Consider the following 17,927-nt stretch of genomic DNA (forward strand, 5'->3'; position numbering starts at 1 on the left):
GAGGCCTGGCATGCTGTGATTCATGGGGTCGCAAAGAGTCAGACATGACTGAGTGACTGAACTGAACTGAAGACATTCTTATTATTTTTATACAATCAATATTCATTTAGATTTGCCCATAAATTTGTGGTTTTCATTGCTGTTCATGCCATCCTGCATCTCCAACTGGGTCATCCTTCTTCTCTATTCAGAATACCGTTAGCATTTTCCTCCTTGGATTCTGATAATGACGATTTCTGTTTTATTTTGGGGGGTTTTGTTTCTGTTTAAGCCATTTATTTTTTCTCTATTCCAGAAGGATATTTTCACTGCAGATGATGTGTGTAGAACTGTAGACTGGCAGCTATTTTTATTCAGCCCTTTCAAGGTATCATTCCTCTGTCTTTTATTGTTCCTGTTGAGAAACTTAGCTCATGTTATTCTTTCAAGATTGTAAGATTTTCAAGATTTCCAGTTCTATGTTAAATTTCTCCAAGTATTCTTTATTTCCTTGCACACTTTAAGAATATTTATTTTAAGTCCATTTGGGGTAAGTCCAATATTTGGGTCTCCTGTATGTCATTTCTGTGTCTACTGCTTCTTGTTCCATACTGTTATTGTTTCATTGCCTCATGTTTCTAATTATTTTTCTTTGTGTACTAAACACTCATAAATTTTTAAAATTTATGGTAAAAGTAATTTGTGAGGTTATCCTCTTCCAAAGAGGATTTGTTTGCGAACCTATATTACCTCAAACCTATCCTAGAGCAAAGGAAAATGACAAGGGCCCCTTTACACCCCAGAAGACCCTTTTCATCAACTGCAGTCTGCCTGGCCCCAGGATATGTCAGCATTCAGCTTCTCAGCTACTCTATTCTCTCAACTTCATCCAAGCCCCTTGTATGAGTTATCAAGAGTGGTCAAATTCATAGACAAAAGTAGGATGGTGGATGTCAGGGGTTGGGGGAAGGGAGAATAGGGAGTCACTGTTCAGTGGGTACAGAATTTCAGTTTTACAAGGTGAAAAAAAATGAGGTGGGGAGGGGAAGAGAGAAATATATCGGCAGCTCTGTATAAGACAAAAGGTACCAAAGGAATTAAGTGATAGTATATGGTACCACAGGATAAAGAAATGGTCAAGTATGATTAACTATGAAATTCAAGTCAGCTATTTTAGTGTTTTAGAGGTTTAAATATCAAATGTGGAAGTATTTTATAGCTGAATAGTTTTACAAAGGAGAAAAGAGGAAGAGAGAGAACTAAATATAAATGTGAGATGAAGTCAACCAAAAAAGTATACTACTTATGAATTTGCTCTTAGCTTTGTAATCTGATATAGTCAAGACACTGACAGACAAACAGTTTTCACATCTAGAACAGTCAGTATTAGCAAACCTGTTATAAAGAGTCTAGTATACCACTCTTAAGATAGTGATTCAAAAAAATTGTTTTAACCTCTAGGATGATTTTGATACATAGTTAAGTTTGGGAGATAAAATCATCTGACAAATCAGTACTCTTAAAATATAACATACAATTACAATGCTTGGTCTCACCCTTCTCTAGTCTCTAAAGGCTCTTTGAGACAGAATTAGGAAGAATGTAAGATACACTAGTAACCTGTGATATTCCCAACCTTGGGTTACCCCTAGAGCTGGCTTTCTGTCATCCAGCGCTGAATTCAGTGATGAGTCAGGAAAAGGTAAAAAATTATGCATATCTATCCCACTATAAATTCACACTGTAAATTTAATAGGGTCTCAAATATTTGCCATGGGTTCTACTCACAGGTTCTTTTGTTTATCTCATGATTTTCAACATTTAGACGTCCAAAAAGCAGTACACAAAAACCAAGGGTAAGCCCACAGGAGATTTCTGGCAGAAACATTTTTTATCTAGTTAACTAGTAAGCCACATGAGTCAGTAGACTTAACTCAGTGCTAGTCAAACAATCTATAATAACTAATCATTGTTTCAATTTCTAATCCTTTGAGCCCCAATGCTTTTATAAAAATACAATAAAAACTGGAGTGAAACTGTTAGCCACTTCAGTTGTGTCCAACTCTTTGGGACTCCACGGATTGGGGACTCTTGCCCCACAAATTCTCCAGGCAAGAATACTGGAGTGGGTAGTCATCTCCTTCTCCAGGGGATCTTTCCAACCCAGGGATCAAACCCAGGTCTTCAGCATTGGAGGCAGATTCTTTACCAGCTGAGCCACGAGGGAGGCCCAAGAGGTGGTGAACAGGCTGGCAAATCCTCTCCTTAAAACACAGGAATGAAATTGAATAAAACTGCCAAGGACAACCATTTCAGGGCTATGGAAATCAACCAAAGGCACACAACAAATTATTGAGAACCTGCTAGAGCCTTATGTCAGAAGAGCGGAGTCTGCACCCTTCTTGCCTAGGACTGCTCCCATTCTATTTCCACCTGCTAGGGAACAATAGCTTCTATTAGGGCAGAGAAGGCCATGAAAATCAACAGCTTTATTCCCAAAGAAAGCAGCCTTGATCTGGAGAGGAGGGCAAAAACCTCTGTCAGCTACAGTACAGAACTCAGTAGGAAATGAAAAACTCACTGCTTTGCTCCTCTGAATTTGGAGTCTTAGTTGACTGAGTGATAAACAGGAAATTTATCAGAGAAATCCTATACATGAAAGAGCCATAGTAAAGCTAGAGAGAGAATTCTCTGGCAGTCCAGTGGTTAGAACTCCATGTTTTCACTGGTTGGGGAACTGAGATCCTGCAAGCAGTGTGGTGCAGCCAGAAAAAAAGAAAGAAGAGTTAAATAAACTCTCTACACATCCCTAACTAAAGGAGAAACTATGCATGTGCACCAGGGAGACCCAAGAGGCCAGTGGAAAGTAAAAGTCAACGTAAAACTGAGAACTGTCTGAACTCAATGTGCTCCACACAAATCAGTCAGCAGAGGATAAAAGTCTATGGGTTTGAGATGTCTTGAGCACAACCTCGGTCCAAATCACTGGCTGACCACTAAACACTGAAGACGCAGGGACAACCCCCCAAAAAGCAAAGTTAAAAAATAAAAATTAGAATTAAAAAATGTGCTGATTAGTGAGTGTACACATGGAGGAAGCAGATTCTTCATCACATTCAGACTGATTTTTAAAAATACCCTCAGAAAATTAATACAAACCCAGAGTTAATACAACATATGATCTAAACTATCTACTTTTTTTTTTTTGCCTCTTTAAATTTTATTTATTTATTTTTTTTAATGGTTGTTAAATTTTATTTTTTTTAATTTTTTTTTAGTATTAAGTTTTTTATTTTTTTAATTTTAAAATCTTTAATTCTTACATGTGTTCCCAAACATGAACCCCCCTCCCACCTCCCTCCCCATAACATCTCTGTGGGTCATCCCCATGCACCAGCCCCAAGCATGCTGTATCCTGCGTCAGACATAGACTAGCGATTCAATTCTTACATGATAGTATAAACTATCTACTTTTAAAAAAAGTTTTAGAAGAAGAAAGATTCACTCATGTACAGGAAAAAACTCAAACACCAGTCAACAGACACTTATTCTGAGAAGGCTCAGCTAGCAGACTTAAAGACTTTAAAACAGTTAATATAACCATATTCAAGGAATTAAAGGAAAATATGTCACGCTGACTTGGCAAATAGAGAATCTCAGTAGAGAAACAAACGACAAAGAGGAGCTAAAAAGAAAATCTAGCTGAAAATACAATACCCAAATGAAAAATTTACTACATAGACCTAACAGCAGATCTGAGATGGCAGAAGAATCAGCGAACTTAAAAAGAAATCAACAGGGCTTCCCTGGTGGCCCAGTGGTAAAGAATCCACCTGCTAATGCGGGAGATACAGGTTCAATCCCTGGTCCGGGAAGATCCCACGTGCTGAAGGACAACTAACCCCACGAACCACAATTACTGAGCCGCAACTACTGAATCCCAACAGTTCTAAAGCCTGCAGTTTGGAGTAAGAAAAATCATTCCAATGAGAAGCTCATGCACCACACCTAGAGAGAAGCACCCTCTCACTGCAACTAGAGAAAAGCCCAAGAGCAACGAAGACACAGCAGAGACAAACAAATAAATAAGAAAACAACAGAAAGTAAACAATCTGAAAAGTAGGGGGGAAAAAAAGCAAGAAAAATGAACACAGCCTCAGTTACCTCTGGGATAACACCAAACTTACCAATATACATACACTAGGATTTCTAGCAGGAGAGGCACAAGAAAAGGCAGCAGGAAAAGAAACTGATGAAATTCCCCACAGGGTCATACCAAGCTGTGTAACAGTCAAACTGTTAGAAGACAAGCAGAGAATCTTACCAGCAACAGAAGAAAAGTGCCTCATCACAAACAAAGAATATTATATATAACATATTCACTGGAATGGCATATTCTAAGGGCTAAAGGAAAAAAAAAAAAAGTCAAAGAAGAATTCTGTATCCAGTACAACCATTTTTCAGAAATGAAGGTTAAAATACAAACATTCCACAGTTTTAAAAAGGCTAAAAGAATCCACTCCCGTCAGGTATGCCCTTCAAGAAAAACTAAAGGAAGCCCTTCAGGCTGAAAGGAAATGAAGCCAGACAGGAATTCAAAACCAGAGGAAAGAATTAAGGGTACTCAAAATGTAAAATACTTGGGTAAATATTAGAGATTAGGTACATATATTTTTTCTCTTCTCTAATGTCTCCAAAAAGCATAAGATTGTTAAAGCAATAAATAACATAATATTGTTATAATTAAATATATAGTTATATCTACATAGATATAGTATATGTGAAAACAATAGTACAAAACAGGAAGAGAGGAAATGAGGCTATACTGGAACAAAGTTACTATATTTTACCAGAATTAAGTCAATAATAGCCTGAAGTAGCTTGTGATAAGTAAAAGGTGCATATGAAAACCTAGAGCAATCATTAATAACTTTTTTAAATGGCTTTAAAAATCAGAAGAATTAAAACACAGTAAAAAGTATGTTTAACACAAAAGAATGCAATAAAGGAGTAACAAAGGAATAAAAATGAGACATACAGAAGACAACAAATGGCAGGCATGAACCATACTGATAATTATCTTAAATGTAAAGGACTAAATAATCAAAAGGTAGAGTTGTTAGAGGGGTTTCCACGGTGGCACTAGTGGTAAAGAACCCACCTGCCAATGCAGGAGATATAAGAAACAGAGGTTTGATCCCTGGGTTGGGAAGATCCCCTGGAGGAGGGCAAGGCAACCCACTCCAGTGTTCTTATCTGGAAAATTCCCAGGGACAAAGGAGCCTGGCGGGCTACAGTCCATGGGGTCACAAAGAGCTGGACGCTACTGAAGCCACTTAGCATGCACATATGCAGAGTTGTTAGACTGGATAAAAAGCAAGATCTACCTATATAGTGTCTACAAGAGATATCCCTGAGATTCCAAGATATAAATAGATTGCAAGTAAAGGATGAAAAATATATTTCTTCCAAATGGTAACTATAACAGAGCTGGGATAGCTATATAACCAGCATAAAAACTAAAACTTTAAAGACAAAAATATTACTAGAGATAAAAAAATTATAATGATAAGAAAATCAATATATCAGCAGTATATAACCAATTATAAATCTATATACATTTAATAAGAGTCCTAAAATATGTGAATTAAAAACCAGAATAGAAAGGAACAATACCAATTCAACAATTACAGCTGAAGATTTCAATACTCTTCTCTTAGCAAATGACAGAACTAAACAGAAAATGACGAAGGATATAGAAGACTTGAACATCATGATCACCCAACTTGATCTGACACATACAGAATACTCCACCTAACAGATCAATACATATTCTCTTTAAGCACACACGGCATATTCTTCAGAACAAATCATACACTAGACAAACACACGAACAGAAAACTGCAGACCTCTCTCATGAATACAGGTGTAGATATTTATTACAAAATATTAGAAAACAGAGAACAGTAACATAGCCAACTATGACCAAGTGGGATTTATACCAGAATGCAGAATTGGCTTAACATATGAAAGTTAATATAATGCTCTATATAAATAAAGGACAGAAACACATGATCATAACAATAGATCAGAGTTTCTCAACTTCAGCAGTATTGACATTTTAAGCCAACAAATCTTTGTTGTAAAGGGCTATCCTGTGTACTGTAGGATGTTTACAGCATCCTGGACCCACACCCACTAGATACCAATAGCACCATGGCCCCAAGTTGTGACCAATAAAACATGTCTCCAGACATTGCCAAATATCCCCTAGGGGCAAAATCACCCCCGTTTGAGAACCACTGGAATAGATGCATAAAAAACATATGACAGAATCAGAAACACATTCATGTAAAAACTCAGCAAGGTAAGAAAAGAGAGGACCTTCTTCAAACTGATAGAGGGCTTCCAGGAAAAACCTACAGCTAACATCATGAACTGAAAGCGAAAGCTGCTCAGTCAAGTCTGACTGTTCGTGACCCCATGGACTCTACAGTCCATGGAATTCTCCAGGCCAGAATACTGGACTGGATAGCCTTTCCATTCTCCAGGGGATCTTCCCAACCCAGGGATCAAACCCAGGTCTCCCACATTGCAGGCGGATTCTTTGCCAGCTGAGCCAAAAGAGAACCTCAAGAATACTAGAGTATCCCTTCTCCAACAGATCTTCTCAACCCAGGAATTGAACCGAGGTCTCCTGCATTGCAGGTGGATTCTTTACCAACTGAACATCATACTCAATGGTAAAAGATGAAACGCTTCTCTCAAAGGGTGAGAACGAGGCAAAGCTGTCTGCTCTCATACTTCTTTGCAACAATGAACTGGAAGTTCAAGCCCATGCAGAAAGCAAGTAAAAAGAAATCATAGTCATCTAGAATGGAGGAGAAGAAGAAAACCAACTTGATTCATAGAGGACATGACATTGTATATTGAAAATCTAAGTTAGCTATCAAAAACTACTTGAACAAATAAGTGAGTTTAACAACAACAAAAATCCAATGTCCCATTCACAGCAGCATTAAAAAGAATAAATTACTTAGGAATAAACTCAACAAAGAAATTGCAAGGTCTATGTACTTAAACCTGTACAACATTGCTGAGAGAAAGTAAGATCTAAATAAATGTAGAGATATGCTACAATCATTAACTGAAAGATTCAATATTGCAAAGATAACCAATTCACCACAAATCTATCGATTCAATGCAGTCACTATCAGATTCCAAGCAGATATTTTTGCATGAATTGATAAGCTGAGTCTAAATTTCTATGGAAATATAAAAGAACCAGGATAGCCAATAAAGCTTTGGTGTGGGAAAGGGTTGGAGGACTCACTCTGTCATTGTTCAGTCACCAAGTTGTGTCCAACTTGTTGTGACCCCATTGACTGTAGCCCGCCAGGCTCCTCTGTCCATGGGATTTCCCAGGTAAAAATACTGGAGTGGGTCGCCATTTCCTTCCCCAGGGGATATACCCAACCCATAGATCAAACTTGCATCTCCTGCGTTGGCAGGTGGGTTCTCTACTGCTAAGCCACCAGGGAAGATCAGATTCACTCTTCATCTTATTATTCTACACATTAAGAAAAGATAGAGTGGGTTTTATCAAAGTTAAAAACTTTTACTTTAAAAAAGACACCACTGGGAATTCCTGGTGGTCCACTGATGAGGAGTTTTAAGGACTAGGTTCAATCCTTGATCAGAAAATTAAGACCCCACAAGCTGCACATCAGGGGGAAAAGAAAAAGAAACCATTAAGAAAATGAAAAGATAAGCCAGACTGGGAAAATATATTTGCAAATCATATACTTGATAATGCTCAGAATTAAAAATCCTTACAACTCAGAAAGCAGACTTACAATCTCTGATAATAACTATAAATATGGTATAACCCCAAAGAAAGGTAATGCCAAAGAATGCTCAAACTACCACACAATTGCACTCATCTCACACTCTAGCAAAGTAATGCTCAATATTCTCCAAGCCAGGCTTCAACAGTAAGTGAACCGTGAATTTCCAGATGTTCAAGCTGGTTTTAGAAAAGGCAGAGGAACCAGAGGTCAAATTGCCAACATCTGCTCGATCATCAAAAAAGCAAGAGAGTTCCAGAAAAACATCTACTTCTGCCTTATTGACTATGCTGAAGCCTTTGACTGTGTGGATCACAATAAACTGTGGAAAATTCTGAAAGAGATGGGAATACCAGACCACCTGACCTGCCTCTTGAGAAACCAGTATGCAGGTCAGGAAGCAACAGTTAGAACTGGACATGGAACAACAGACTGGTTCCAAATAGGAAAAGGAGTACGTCAAGGCTGTATATTGTCACCCTGCTTATTTAACTTCTATGCAGAGTACATCATGAGAAACGTGGGCTGGGTGAAGCACAAGCTGAAATCAAGACTGCCAGGAGAAATATCAATAACCTCAGATACACAAATGACACCATCCTTATGGCAGAAAGTGAAGAGAAACTAAAAAGCCTCTTGATGAAAGTGAAAGAAGAGAGTGAAAAAGTTGGCTTAAAGCTCAACATTCAGAAAATGAAGATCATGGCATCTGGTCCCATCACTTCATGGCAAATAGATGGGGAAACAGCGGCTGACTTTATTTTGGGGGGCTTCAAAATCACTGCAGATGGTGATTGCAGCCATGAAATTAAAAGACACTTGCTCCTTGGAAGGAAAGTTATGACCAACCTAGATAGCATATTCAAAAGCAGAGACATTACTTTGCCAACAAAGGTCCATCTAGTCAAGGCTATGGTTTTTCCAGTAGTCATGTATGGATGTGAAAGTTGGACTATAAAGAAAGCTGAGCACCAAAGAATTGATACTTTTGAACTGTGGTGTTGGAGAAGACTCTTGAGAGTCCCTTGGACTGCAAGGAGATCCAACCAGTCCGTCCTAAAGGAAATCAGTTCTGAGTATTCATTGGAAGGACTGATGTTGAAGCTGAAACTCTAATACCCTGGCCACCTGATACGAAGAACCGACTCATTTGAAAACAGCCTGATACTGGGAAAGATTGAAGGTGGGAGAAGGGGATGAGATGGTTGGATGGCATCACCGACTCAATGGACATGAGTTTGGGTAAACTCTGGGTGTTGGGTGATTGACAGGGAGGCCTGGCGTGCTGCGGTCCATGGGGTTACAAAGAGTCGGACACGACTGAATGACTGAACTGAACCCTTAAAAATCATGAATCATTCAGGATGGGGAATACATGTACAACCGTGGCGGATTCATGCTGATGTATGGCAAAACCAATACAATACTGTAAAGTTATTAGCCTCCAATTAAAATAAATAAATTTATATTAAAAAATCATGAATCACTATGTTGTACACCTGAAATTTATATAATATTGTAAATCAACTATATCTCAATTTAAAAATTTTGCAGGGTATGGGGGAAAAGACCTATAACCCGATTTGTAAAAATGAATAAAGAATTTAAATAGACATTTCACCCAAGAAGATACAAATGGCTAATAATCACATGAAGAAACAGTGAACATCGTTGACTATCAAAGAAGTACAATCAAAACCACATTAAGGAAGTATAAATCAAAACCAGAATGAAGTATCCTTACACACTTAGGTTAAAAATAGCTATATTTATAAAAATGGCTATAATGAAAATGATACCATACCAAGTGTCAGCAAGGACAAGAAGCATTCAAAACCAACACTTAGTGCTGGTGGGATTATAAAATGGTCAGCCACTTTGGAAAACAGTTTGGCATGGTAATTTCTTTGAAAGTTAAACGATTCTGCTCCTATGTATGTCCCCAAGAGAAACAAAAACATATGTCTACACAAAGACTTGTAGGCAAATGTTCATAATTTATAATTGTTCGTAACAGCCACAACTGGAACTAACCCAAATAAATAATTACCTGGTAAGTGGAAGACAAAATGTGATATAACCTGTGATATTGCAATATAATAAGAAATAAATATTTTGGTCTTCATCCCTAACTCCAGCTAATACTCCTAAAACCTTCATAACTCCCTAAGCAATGAAGATGCTAGGAGCATCTCGTTGTTCTAATATTTGGTATTTGATTCCAGTTCCTAATAGAGATTGTGAATGCCTTGAAATTTCCTGGTTGACAGGAACATCTTTAGCTCTAACAGACCATTTTTGGGCTCCTGGAGAGCTTCAGGAAGGGGGCTTTATCACCAAAAAGTTCAACCCATGATCAGAGGCTTGGAATGTTCAGCCTCACTCCCATCTGTCGGGTAAGGGAAAGGAGAGGAATTAGAAGTAAGGGTTAATACTTGATCACATTTATGTGATAAAAGCTTGAAAAAAAATTCTGTAAAGTATGGGGTGCAGAGAGCTTTCAGGTTAGTGAATGCATCGGTATGCTGGAAGAGTAGTACACCTCAACTTCATGGAGATGGAAGTTCCTGCACTGGGGACCATTCCAGATCTTACCCTATATATCCCTTCATCTGGCTGTTCACCTGTATTCTTTATAACATCCTCTACTATGTATATAAACCAGTAAAAGTAGGTAAGTGGTTTCCCTTACTTCTGTGAGCATTATAGCAAATTACTGAATCTGAGAAGGAGGGTTGTAGAAACCACCCATTTGTAGTCAAGATGGACTGAGGGTGGATAACTTGGGAACCCGATCCTCGTGGACTGGTGCCTGAAGCAGGAGCCGTCTGGGGGACTGAGCCCTTAACCTGTGGGAGCTAACACGAACTCCAGGAAGACAGTATCAGAATTGAATCGGACTGTAGGGACACTTGGCTGGTATCAGAGAACTGGTCAATATGGGAGAAACATCCACAATTCTGGTCACACAAGTATCATGAGTAGCAAAGTGTAAAAGAAATACTCTGCAACTTGATAACCTTAACACTACTCAGCAGTAAAAGGTGGTAAGCTACTGATACATTCAAAAACAACAATGAACCTCATAAACAGCATTAAGAAGCCAGACACAAAACCATACTGGATTACTCTGTTTATTAGAAATCTCTAGAAAAGGCAGAACTGAAGACAGAGAAAGTAGGTATGTTTGCCTGGGAAAGCAGGAACTGACTGTAGACAGGTAGCTAAGTATACCTTTAGGGGTGAGGAAGGTGTTTTAAAATAGGATTGTGGTGATGGCTGCACAACTGTATACATTTACTAAAAACAGGGAATTCTCTAGCAATCCAGCGGTTAGGACTCTGAACTTTCACTGCTGAGGACCTGGGTTCAATCAGTCCCTGGTCAGGGAACTAAGATCCCACAAGCTGCACAGCATGGCCAAAATTTACAAAAAAAAAAAAAATGTTTTTACTAAAAGTAATAAAACTGTACATTTATAATAGATGAGTTTTGTGTAGTATTTAAATTATACCTCAAAGAACTGCCTTTAAAAGGTCTGGATGTTACAGCACTGTCAAACCACTATAAAAGAGTTTCTAAACACTCTCCATTTTAAAGTATTTCTTTAGTTCACAGACCACAGTTTGAGAAGCACTGATCTTATTGACTTCTGCTAGGTGTTGGGCTAAAAGGCTTGGAGCAATCAATAGCTGTAATTATAATTCACCTTAACTTAAGCCATACAAGTTTAACTCCACTAAATAGTTCATTAAGAAATTCACAAGTGTTACTGATACAGGAAAATATGGAAACATGGTCTACTGTGGAATAAAACATAACTCATTACAAAATGACACTTAATAAATCAGTTGTCTCTAGAGAACAAAAACTACCATAGTATCTATCTTTTTAATGTATTATAACTAAATTGATAAAGTCAGTATAATTATTAGACTACTAAAATTAAAAGACGCTTGCTCCTGGGAAGAAAAGTTATGACCAGCCTAGACAGTACATTAAAAAGCAGAGACATTACTTTGCCAACAAAGATCTATCTAATCAAACCTATGGTTTTTCCAGTAGTCATGTACAGATGTGAGAGTTGGACTATAAAGAAAATTGAGCACCAAAGAATTGATACTTTTGAACTGTGGTGTTGGAGAAGACTCTTGAGAGTCCCTTGGACTGAAAGGAGATCCAACCAGTCCATCCTAAAAGAAATCAGTCCTGAATATTCATTGGAAGGACTGATGCTGAAGCTGAAACTCCAATACTTTGGCCACCTGATGCGAAGAATCGACTCATTTGAAAAGACCCTGATGCTGGGAAAGATCGAAAGCTGGAGGAGAAGAGAACAACAGAGAGAGGATGAGATGGTTGGATGGCATCACCGACTCAATGGACATCCATTTGAGTAAACTCCCCGAGCTGGTGATGGACAGGGAGGCCTGGTGTGCTGCAGTGCATGGGGTCACAAAGAGTAGGATACAATTGAGCGACTAAGCTGAACTGAACTGAAAACCCAAAACAATGTAATTTTAAATATATAAATGAATTAAATGAGATAGAATTTTATATGAATTTTGTATTTTTTTGGTTCAAATATCTGAACCTATATATATATTTAAAACCAATATATATATAGGTTATATATAAGTATATATTTGTTTCAGAGAAAGTCCTAATGACATAAAAGCTTTCTTTTGTTTCAACTAAGTGTATATGCAGGCTATGTTTAGTTGAAATTTGTTAGCATTTAATGCCTGTGATGTGATCTAAATCTACATTTACTGTATAGTAACTGGACACTAATTATAAAAAGCAATGATACTTTTTTTATAGCTGTGGAACAACATAGAGATGAAATAAACAAAGACTCTAGTTTTTAAAAGGCCAAAGCAATCTGCTAAAGTTTACTTTTTTGGGAAAAATTAAATGCTAAACTTTTTAGATGATATTTTTAAAACTTTTCAGTTGATAAATCTCACTACCTTGAAGAGTTCAGCTTCTTTAGTAATCTAACCATTCTTTAGAGCTCAGATATTCTTTACACAGGTTTGCTATACAATGAAACTATAGCTTTCAAAACCACAAGCAGCTCTGGTATATTGTTTTCTTATAGTGAGGTTTTTGATTTGCCAAGTCAAAACTAAGAAGTTTAAAAGCATTTCCTTCAATTTAAATGTCCATCAACAGACGAACTGATAAAGAAGATGTGATATATACACACACACACACACCCACCACCACTGGACCACCACTCAAGACATAAAAAAGAAAGAAATTTGCACCAGCAAAGACAGATTTGGACCTAGAGATTATCATATTAAGTGAACAGAGGAAAACAAATATCATATGATACCACTTATATGTGGAATCTAAAAAAAAAAAAAAGATACAAATGAACTTATTTATATAAAACAGAAACAGACTCACATACCTAGCAAACAAAACTTACGGTTACCAAAGGGGACAATGGTGGGGAGGGATAAATTAGGAGTTTGGGATTAACATATATCCACTAGTATATCTAAAATAGGTAAACAACAAGGAACTATATTCAATATCTTACAATAACTTATAATGGAAAAGAACAGTGCATATGTGTATACATACATATCTGAATCACTTTGCTGAACACCTGAAACTAATGTAACATTGTACACTAACTATGCTTCAATTAAAAAAAAAAATTAAGCATTCCCTTCATATTTAGCATGTGAGACCTGGATCTATAGCTTTGTTTTGAATTAAAGAACATCAACTTTAAATTGAAAGTTAAACTAAATGAGGGGAAAAAAATCTAGGATAGCTATGGTCATTCTTTTAACAAATATATTCCAGTTATGTGTGACAGTTTTAAGTGCTATTGGTCCCTTTACATTTTTGCAGGTCTTCTTGGAAAGCTGAAAAAGTGTAGTCTCTGTTGTCCTTTCCTCTGTATAACTATTTTTGATATTTCTTGACTCTCTGCAATTTACACTTTACTTTACACAAAAAGCTAGAGTCACAATCCCAGGAGGAAAGATAAAGAAGAATCAGTGACTAGAAGCATTTACTTGTTTCATTTCCTGTCTCCAAAGAAACATCAACTCACATGATATAGAATATCCTGCAGTAAGTTATATCCTACCTCTATAACATATGTTCACCCTCCAAAAAGTACACTTTCAAGATGTGTTTGGATTTCCTGAAATTATATTACAATTTAATAAGTTTATAAGAGTAGAAAAGCAATTGTTATATGAATTCCCAAACTAGTAACACAAAAAGCTATAATCTAATACCCAGCTAGTTAAAGGGACAACAGATAATGTTGTGAATGTTCCATGCTCTTCTAAAAGTAACTGTAGTCATGACTAAAAGATAAGTTATAATCATCAGTAGTACTGCCCTAGGTGAGCAAAAGTATAACACCACTCAAAACACATTAAGAGAACGTTTTTTAAAACCATGTACAGATAGAAATGGTGATCATGACTCTACAACTATGCTTTTAACAATTAATGCCCATGTGGAACCTTACCCTTCTGGTTTTGTTTCCTAGACATTGCAGGTTTCTTTAATCTCAAAAAATGCAGAAGAGAAGTATTATTTTGCCTTGTCTTGGTTCTGACTGTAGTTATCTTTGATTTAAAAGGAGGCGACCGAAGGCTGTAGTTGGAGGTGATAAACAGAAAATCCTGGTTATTTGAAATCCCGTTCACTAGCCGTCGATCTCTTTTTCTTCTCTCATATCAAATTCATGTCAAGAAATATCATTGCAGACATTCATGTCTCTTTTTCCAGGGAGATTCTAGGGGGAAAACAAACACACACACATATTCACTATGACAGTAACCGCTATACAAAAAGTTTAACAGATATCCACATGCTTTATTTCATACTTTTTCTAAATGAAACTAGTTATTAAAAGAAAACTACTCGAGGATTTCCCTGTTGGTACAGTGGATAACAGTCTGCCTGCCAATGCAGGTTCATGGGTTCAATCTCTGGTCCAGGAAGATTCCATGTGCTACAGAGCAACTAAAGCCCGTGAGCTACAACTACTGAGCCCGCATGCTGCACCTACTGAAGCCTGTGCGCCTAGAGCCTGTGCTCCGCAATGAGAAGCCACCACAAGAAGCCCCTGCACCTCAACAAAGAACAATCCCTGCTCTCCACAACTAGAGAAAGCCTGCGTGTAGCAAGAAGACCCAGCGCAAGCAAAAACAAACAAATTATTTTAAAAAGAGAGAGAGAGAAAAACCAGGGTATTCACTTGTTTAAAAAAAAAACTACTCTAGAAAGAACAGAGTTGTAAGAAGCAATATTTTAATTAATACAACATTGTAAATCAACTATAATTAGATTTTTTAAAGTTTCTCAAAAAAGAAATCATTGTAAACCTTTTCTAAAAAAAGCAATAATTTGCTCCTTAAGAAATTTTAATCTTATAATCAAACTATCTTCTCAGTTCAGAAAGCATGTTTTCTTATTCTTCTTGTGTCTTTCTCAAAAATCTTATCTCCACCTCTACTTCACAAACTAAAATAGTTACTTCTTATCACTCCCTAAGATCTCTCTTACCACCTGCTCTTCCTATATAAATCAAAGGTCTTTTCTCTTCCTCTATAATTTCCTTTATCTAACCCCTCCTCAGGTTTCCCAGCTCAAAGATAGTTGCAAGACATTTGGGAGGAGGGTGAGAGGGAAAAGGAGAAAATAAAGGGAATTTAATAAGGAAAACTGAAACATCAGAATATGGATTAGCCAATACTACAGAAAGCTTTTATAAACTGCAAATATACAAATGCCTTTTTCCTCCCTTATTACTAAACATTTAATACATACATGTCCAAAATTTCTGGGTAAAGAAAGCATGAGGAGGATCATGGAATTCTTATACCTAGAAACCTGATAGGAAAAAAAAAAAAGAAACTTTATAAAATGTAACCCAAGAAGGAAATAAGAGTAAACTTATATGAAATATTTTTTCAGTGTGGAGAATAAAAGGGATAAGTCACGAGTAAGCTAAAAAAAAATCCATCAAGAGTAAAACCCTGTTCTCAGAGTCGCTCTGCTGTGCACCTGAAACTATCACAACATTGTTAACTGGCTATACTCCAATATTCCAGTGGTCATGTGTGGATGTGAGAGTTGGACTGTGAGGAAAGCTGAGAGCCGGAGAATTGATGCTTTTGAACTGTGGTGTTGGAGAAGACTCTTGAGAGTCCCTTGGACTGCAAGGAGATCCAACCAGTCTATTCTAAAGGAGATCAGCCCTGGGTGTTCTTTGGAAGGAATGATGCCAAAGCTGAAACTCCAATACTTTGGCCACCTCATGCGAAGAGTTGACTCATTGGAAAAGACTCTGATGCTGGGAGGGACTGGGGGCAGGAGGAGAAGGGGACGACAGGATGAGATGGCTGGATGGCATCACTGACTCGATGGATGTGAACTCCGGAGTTGGTGATGGACAGGGAGGCCTGGCGTGCTGTGATTCATGGGGTTGCAAGGAGTCGGACAGGACTGAGCGACTGAGCTGAACTGATACTCCAATATAAAATAAAGTTAAAAAAAAAGGATAAATGTAAAATAAAGACTTCAGAGCAAGAGCCTCTTAGGGAATTCCTTGACAGTCCAATGGTTAGCACTCTGAGCTTTCATTGCCATGTGCCTGGATTCGATCCTTGACTGGGGAACTGAGATCCTGCAACGTACAATCAATAAAAATGACACAGCAACTATCAAATCTCCAGTAACAAAAGAGAAAGACAATGAGAGAAAATAAATTACCATGTAGCGGATAGCAGAATAAGAACTAAACCTGGAAAACAATATAACCCCCCAAATCAAAGATTTTTCATTGAATACTTATTTGAATACTTTAAATAAGAATTTAGATTAAATAAAATAAGAGCTAGGAAATAAAGGAAAGAATGAATAAGGATAAATAGAAAGAAAAGAAAGATGACTGCAAAGCTAAGAAAATCTGAAAAACAAAATACTACAATTACAGATTTAATAACGTATCAGAAACAGAACAGATTCAAATGAAAACAGAATGAATGAGATGGAGAAATGGGATGGCTTTCAGAATAATAATAATAAAAACATAAAAGAAGTTAAAGCAATTAGAAGATAATATTAGAAGATAAAAATGATCTAATCTAAGGATAATTAGAATCAATATAATAGACTCCAAAATCAGAGGACTCAATAAAGGGATCAGAAAAACCTTTCACAGATGAAATACAGGAAAATTCCTTTGAAATAAGCGATCAGTATCGTTCCCTCCCTACTACCAATCCATCAGAAGAAATCCTCTCTGTTCTACCTTTTACATACACCAGAACTGGCCCACTTCTTACCATCTCCATTTGCAACCACTTTTGTCCAAGACACAATCATTTCTTACCTGCATTGCTATAATCAAGACTATAATAGTCTCCTAACTGGCATCCTGAGTCTGCTATTCTGCCACTCTCTAGCTTCTGTTTCACATAGCTGTTTTAAAATTATAAGACATTATGTCCCAACTATGCCGTTCAAAGCCCTCCAGCAGCTCCTCATTTCATTCAAAGTAAAAGCCAGAGCCCTCAGAGTGGCTTAAAAGGTGTTATCTGCTCTACCACCCTGTCCGCATGCACCCTTTCCCTCTCTGACCTCACATCCTGCCACTCTTCCTCTCAGGTATTCTATACCAGCCACACCGGCCTCTTTATTGTGAAATACAGGAAAGGCCCTTAAGGTGTTGCCTCTGCCAGCAATGTTCTTCCCTAGATAGCTACATGGAATATTTCCTCACCTCCTTTAGGCTTTTTCTCAAATGTCACCTTCTCTGCAGTTGTTCATAAGAAACTGCTGAACTTGGGGTGAGAACAGAGGGAGTCTGTGGCATTACTGTCTGAAGTACTCCCATCCCCAGAGGTCAGTGGGGAAGTTGGTTCTACCAAGGTGGTAAAAACCAGCAGCTTCACTGACAAAGGCTGACTTTACTTAAAGCAAAGCACAGAAAAAGCCCATGCCTATCCTATCCACATTGTCAGTAAGAGTTTGCATTCTTGGGAGCAAACAGAAAAGCAAGACCAAGGGCTCCAATAGCCTGAGGTCGCCGTCATGTTACTGCAAACAATG

General features: G+C 37.5%; 1 protein-coding gene across 1 annotated transcript in view; it reads right to left on the bottom strand.

The window, feature by feature from the left end:
- The window catches only part of SPATS2 (spermatogenesis associated serine rich 2), a 72,943-nt gene extending 58,548 nt beyond the window's left edge, over positions 1-14,395 (bottom strand). Inside the window, exon 1 of the mRNA XM_052640822.1 lies at positions 14,335-14,395. Coding sequence (XP_052496782.1) covers positions 14,335-14,359 — 25 coding nt within the window. The 5' untranslated portion in view covers positions 14,360-14,395. The remainder of the gene's footprint in view (positions 1-14,334) is intronic.
- Positions 14,396-17,927: the final 3,532 nt, after the last annotated feature.

This window comes from Budorcas taxicolor, chromosome 5 (assembly GCF_023091745.1).
Source record: "Budorcas taxicolor isolate Tak-1 chromosome 5, Takin1.1, whole genome shotgun sequence".
NCBI lineage: Eukaryota > Metazoa > Chordata > Mammalia > Artiodactyla > Bovidae > Budorcas > Budorcas taxicolor.